This window comes from Nematolebias whitei, chromosome 19 (assembly GCF_014905685.2).
Source record: "Nematolebias whitei isolate Nwh7 chromosome 19, NemWhi1, whole genome shotgun sequence".
NCBI classification, from domain to species: domain Eukaryota; kingdom Metazoa; phylum Chordata; class Actinopteri; order Cyprinodontiformes; family Rivulidae; genus Nematolebias; species Nematolebias whitei.
The window spans coordinates 7,936,655-7,942,870 of record NC_056516.1 but is presented as its reverse complement, the minus strand read 5'-3'; the positions used below and the strand labels follow the sequence as shown (position 1 = coordinate 7,942,870).

Sequence of the window (6,216 nt, the reverse complement as noted above, 5' to 3'; positions counted from 1 at the left end):
TGGATGGATGATTGATGGATAAATGGATGATGGATGGATGGATGATGTATATATGTTTTGATGATTGATGGATGAATTCATGATGGACGGATGGATGGATGGATGACTGATGGATGATGGATGGATGGATGAATGGATAAATGATGAATGAATGAATGTTTAGATGGATGATGGATGGATGTTTGGATGGATGATGTATGGATGGAGGATGGATGTATGGATGATGTATGTATGTTTGGATTGATGGATGAATGGATGATGGATGTCTGGCTGATTGATGGATGGATGATTGATTGATGGATTATGGATGGATGGACAGATGGATGATGTATGTATATTTGGATTCATGGATGAATGGATTATGGATGGATGATGATGGATGAATGATGGATGGATGATGTATGGATGTTTGGATGATTGATGGATGAATGGATGGATGATGGATGGATGGAGGATGGATGGATGTCCTTGTCCCAGTGGGATGCTCTTCATCAGAGCAGGTGTTGTAAATGTTTTCTCCACCAGAGGCAGACAGCCACTGGTCTTCTCAGGAAACCCCGGCCTTTTTAAATCTTCATGAAGTTACTGGTTTATTTTGTTATTATAATAAAGATGGATGTTTTATTTACCTGTGGACCACGTGTTCACAAACACTGTCCAAATGTAAGAGCTGAACAGGGAACAAACTCAACGTTTCACCTCCTCAGCCCATTCAACAGTACTGAAGGACCACCCCTTAGTCTCAGTTCAAACTATGTATTCGTGCATCAGGATGTTCTTAGTTGACTTTCTCTAAAGCGTACAATTGACCTGAAACCTTTAGAGTAAAAGAAAGAACAAATCCATTTCCACATGTGTCCACCCCCCTCTGTGAGGGTGTTTCCTCACCCATTCCATCAGTGTTGCTAAGATGTGGTGACGGTGACGGAGAGGGCGGCGAGGGTGGAGCGAGGCAGGCCGCAGGCCGCCCCAGGTGGGCTACACCTGCGTTGGAGGCGGGGACCACAGCTGGAGAGGCAATAGCTGAGGAGGTGGGCAGGTTCTGGAAGTACTGCTCTCCAGGTTCATCCTCCTCGAAACCGCCCCACGGGTACACCTGCAGCAGAGCGAAGGGTCCAAATCCAAACCAGAACCAGCTTGTTTTCAACAAACGTGAAGAGTTTAGTCAGTGATGTCAGCCCCTCCCCTGAAACATCCCACTCCATTATCTACTAAATGTTTCGGTAAATTCCCTGAAGTGTTTGCGTCACGATATGTTTCTGTCCCCTTAAGTTCATTAAAATCTAATTAAAGTGACAAGTCTTTCAAAGCAACAACAGAATCTACATTAGCATCAATTCAAAATGACCCCCCCCCCAGACGGACCTGCTCGAGCTCCAGCTCGAGGGGCCTGTAGCCTTTTGGCACCACGCCTGGCCTGGCGTCCAGGATCACCCCCAGGTGAGGCTGCGCTAACTGCTGCCACTGGTGCAGGATGGCCGAGCCTGGCGGACAGAAACGAGCGTTACTGCCACGCTTCAAACACAAACGCATCCAAAGCCCTTCACAGCTGTCAGCGTCTCAGCATCAAGTGGGCTCAGAAAATCAGCTTAGACGGCTTTTAGACCGAGGGAGAAAATTCTGTTTGTCACTCGTAATCAATGAATAACTATTTGTGTTTGCAGTGGTGATGCTGGGCCAAGCTGGCAGCTGTTCACGAGCAGAACCACAACATGAACACAGCTGGAGGAGAACGGGTTGGACCTGTGTGAAGGTAGAGTTTAATGATGATGTCATGGAACTGTCTGCACGGTGATTGTGCACAGTCCGTCAGACACTTCAAACCTTAAGAGTTTTAAAAAAGGTGCCTGGACTACTCATCAGAGGAGGTTTGTCAATTCAAATGTAAGAGCTGAACTCACATGCAAATCAGTCCCCGAGGATTTGGGTCTTTCTTAACCTGATTTAGAGCTGTCATTTCTAACTTGGCCCGGACCGACCTGGAATAGGACCGGGCCGTTATAATGTGATTAATGGGCGGGCTGGGCTGGTCTCGGGCTTTTAATTGGGTCAGGATCAGCCGTGATCCAGTTATATTACAACATGGCCTGCCATACATCCATCTGTCGCACACGGCCATTTCACCACGAGCTAATCGGCCCTGAAAGAGATAAAAAGTTCAGTTAAGCTTCAGATGGAACTGTACAGCCCGGTAGTGATCCATCACCCACATGGACTTTCATTCAGCCGCTGCACTCAGCGGAAGCGCGTGGCCGATGACCCAAACAGGTGAGATCCCCAAGCAGACGTGTGTCAGAGCTGTCTGCGTGTCAATTCAGTATAATGCAGCAGAAACAGGGTTTAAATACTTTTTTACGGCCAAGCCAAATCTTCTGCCGCTTTTATTGAGCTGCATGTCCCCGATCATTAATAACTAATTAAAAATGTCGTTTTTTTTCTGGGTTCGGACCTGTAATTACCGTTAATTTGTCGGGTCAGGTGGGGTTCAGAAGTTGGGGCTGGGTCGGATCAGAATGCAACTCTAACCTGGTCCACATTAGACGAATCGAACACCCCGACAGTTTCACGCCAGTTTGCATCAAGGTGGACCAGGTGGATAAAGAACCTAACAACAACTCTTAGGGAGGAGGGGAGGGACAGTGATTTGCACGCGAGTACAAACTTGGAGCCAATGGCTATTCTTTTTTAGTTTGAGCTGAGAAACTTCCTCGGAAGAGAAATGAAACGTGTACGAAACAAAACAAAGAGACGTACAGTAGGCCTGTCATAAATTTTGCTGGGTGATTGTCTCAGAAATTATTGCGATAAACGATATAGTTTGAAATTTGACAATAATTAGCAATTATTGTCAAATTTAAGAAGAAATGTTGGTTAATATGTTTTGTGTGTAGTACATTTTTCAACCACCGGATGGCAGTATAAGACTGTTTGAACCGAAGGATGGATAGTGAGGGAGCGAGCAGCGTGCTCTTTAAGAAAAATGGGAGGGAGACCTCTTGACGTAACATGGGCTGTCTCTCTTCGGTTCTCAAAATGGCGGCCACTCGGTGTGGTTTGAGCTCTTTAGCATAGCATTTTTCACACAAAGCTTTTAATAAAATAAAAAAAATCAGTAAACAAGTTCTCAGCTTCTTTTTGCAGAGAAAAACAACTTTTTACACGAAGGCACGGGTTTCAATCAAATTTTGGAGTTTCGACAAGACAGAGGTTTTTCCCGAGGTCCGCCTGTTAGCTTAGCTTCTCAGCTTAGCTGCTTTTAACGATCCAAAAACGTGATTTTGGATCGTTAAACTTGATTTTAAAGAGAAAAGAGAAAGGGAGAGGCCAGTGAAGAGCACTGGAGCTGATCCTTTTTATCATCCAGTGTCTTCAGTAGAAAGAGAGACGAAGAAACGATAAAGCCGATAAATGAAAATGAGGTCAATAATTTTCATTTATCATGCGACTGATTTATTGTTTATCGTGACAGGCCTAACGTCCAGCCACATTCACTTTAATTTTTATGATTTAACGTTCACAAAGATGTAAAACAATAAAGCAAAACAAAACATGAGAAACAAACAAAGAGAAGGGAAATGATGCGGAGGTGAAACGAAATGAAAAATCAGAGTGAGATCAAGTGTTTATTCATCATTCACACGTATTAATATAAATAAAACACAGACAGGAGAAAAGGGCAGAAAATAAAACACACAAATAAGAAAAGAAATTATACACAAATAAGAAAAATACTGAACAAAACTGTGAATGAATGTTTAAACATGTACATAAAGTTCAAACTGGAACGTTCAACACTGCAGGCAGATCTGACATGAAATGACACTTACTACCAGCAGAGGGCAGCACACGTTTAAAGATGTTTTTAAGGTTCAATCACAAAAACAAAGATGAACTGCTGCAGTAAAACATCACAGAAAAAGTTACTGGAGACCAAACTACTGCCGATAAGTAAAAACACTGAATGGATGGCTTCTACAGGGCGATGGTTCTGAGTTCCTGGGTTTAGTCTGTTTCCCTGCACGTTAAAATTAAAAGAATATCTCTGAAAGTGGGGTTCAGTGGAAAGGTTCTGACCGATTAATATCTTACCTGTTGTAGATAGTTCTTTGAATGACTTCAGTTTGGAGAAATAAACACCGACTGGATGAATGTCCGAGAGGATCAAAACCAGTGCATCTCTAAAATGTAACATAACTTTACAGTTTAACCAGTTTAACATTAAATGATTACTGGATGACTGGAGGTGGTACAGCTAACTGCTGCTAATGCTATTTATGTTTGCAAATAACCACAAAACTACATAAACAACAGAGTAATGTGAAAATGACAACATGTAAAATCTATAAAACGTTTTAATGGATTGTTGTGAAACTTCCCAACACTGGTCCTTGAGGAACACCACCCTGTATGTTTTAGTTGTTTCCCTGCTCCAGCACACCTGATTCAGTGATTTCTTACTTCCTCCAGTCTGCAGAAGCGTATTAATCATCCATTCATTCAAACCAAGAGTGTCAAAGCAGGGAAACAACTAAAACGTGCAGGATGGCGTTCCTCAAGGACCACGGCTGGGAACCACTGATTTAGTGATCTGAGATGCTTGCCTCTGTTTGGACTAGCCCTTAGTGTAGTGGTTATAAATCTGTTTTAGTTAAAAATAAATAAATAAATAAATAACTATAGAAAAAACATTAAGAAACAATTATATTGTTTAGTATCATTTGGCTAAACTTAATTGTCTTTGGTTCATGGTAGTATGTGGGAAATGTAAATGGAAAAACAAACACCATAATTCATTCCTCAGTTGAAGCAAAATGCATGAGAATAAGATGCACTGTGACTGCTGATCTAGTGATCTATGATCGATTATTCTGGTCTTGCAGGTTAAAAGCCACAGAACGATGCGGTAAAATGAATGTATTTTCTTTACTGTTACTTTTCAGACTACAATTGTAGTCAGAAATCTTTAGAGAGTGGTATCTTTTCAAAGTGTGTTGAGAGTTTAGTTACAGATCGTGTCTCGATTGGTTATGTCTGAGTTAACACAGGGGAATCGTGTTGCTTCTGCTCGTCCATTAGAATCCTGGAAGAGACAGAAGTTACACGTGTCTGTTTTCACTGTTCCCCTTTACAGCGGTGTAACATGAGCTCATCAGTCCAGTCAGAATTAAACCCTGTTTCTCCAAACTGAGATTGTTCAAACTTATCTGTAACATGTAAGATATTAATTGTTCATAAACAATCCAGAGTGAAAAGCTCTGAACTCCTCCTTTAAAGAGCTCAGTGTCTACAGCCACCCTCTGGGCTGCGTGTCTTTGTAGTAGCTGCTGGACTTGTGATGATGCATCAGAGACCAGAAGGAGTTGAAGAGCATCAGGGTCGGAGGCCTCTCCAAACGTTCCCTCGCACTCCTTCTCTTCCTGCCCCCGGCTCGGTCCCTGGCCCACCTCTTTCCTCTCTCCCTCTCTATCCCAGCTCCAGTCCTCCGGGCCCACCCCCACACCCGCTCCCTGTCCCCCTCGGGCATTCTCCCGTGTCGGCTCTCCCACCTTCGCTCCACCTCGGAACCCCATCCCCACTTGTTCCCTTTCTTTGGCCCGACCCCTCGGTGCCACTCTCCTTCCCAGCTCCTCCCCGCCTTGCAGCTGCCGCCGCGCTCCCTGTCCCCCTCACCTTCAAGCGGCTTGACGATCTGGAGTTTGTCAGGGAGGTAGGGCCCTCGCGAGGTCCACAGGTGCAGGTTTCCGAGGGACATGATGCTGTCGGACGGGGTGAACACGCTCTCCTGTCCAAGGGCGTCTTGTCCTCCTCGCCGTCGCTCCCTCTCCTCCTCAAAGAAGCGCCTCTCGCTCAGGTTGTTTTGCCGCCGCAGAGACAGGCGGCGCAGGGCCAGCCGTAGGTCCTCAACCCCGCTCGCCTTTTTCTCTCTGGAGTCCAAACTGTTGTTCGAAACGACACAAAACGTGAACCTAAACGCCTCACATTCAGCTCAAACACGTCGGCTGCTCGTTCTCACCTGTCCTCCATCAGGATGCTCTGCGTCCGGTTGTCGAAAGGAACGCCTTCTCCGCTGAAGTCTCCATAGATGGCTGAGTGGGGCGAGGAGAGGCCGCTGGACTGAGGCGAGGTCCGAGCCGACAGGGACTGGTTGGAGCCCGGGATGTTGGAGCTGGTCGGGGTCAGGGAGCGCTGACGGACCGTCTTGTTAACGCTCTTCAC

The 6,216-nt window shown here is 45.1% G+C and overlaps 1 protein-coding gene across 1 annotated transcript in view; it reads right to left on the bottom strand.

The window, feature by feature from the left end:
* The window catches only part of LOC119425664 (trafficking kinesin-binding protein 1), a gene marked incomplete in the record, with an annotated part of 30,020 nt that overhangs the window by 1,971 nt on the left and 21,833 nt on the right, over positions 1-6,216 (bottom strand). Inside the window, 3 exon segments of the mRNA XM_037693206.1 lie at positions 889-1,096; positions 1,366-1,484; positions 5,671-5,966. Of these exon segments, the coding sequence (XP_037549134.1) occupies positions 889-1,096; positions 1,366-1,484; positions 5,671-5,966 (623 nt within the window).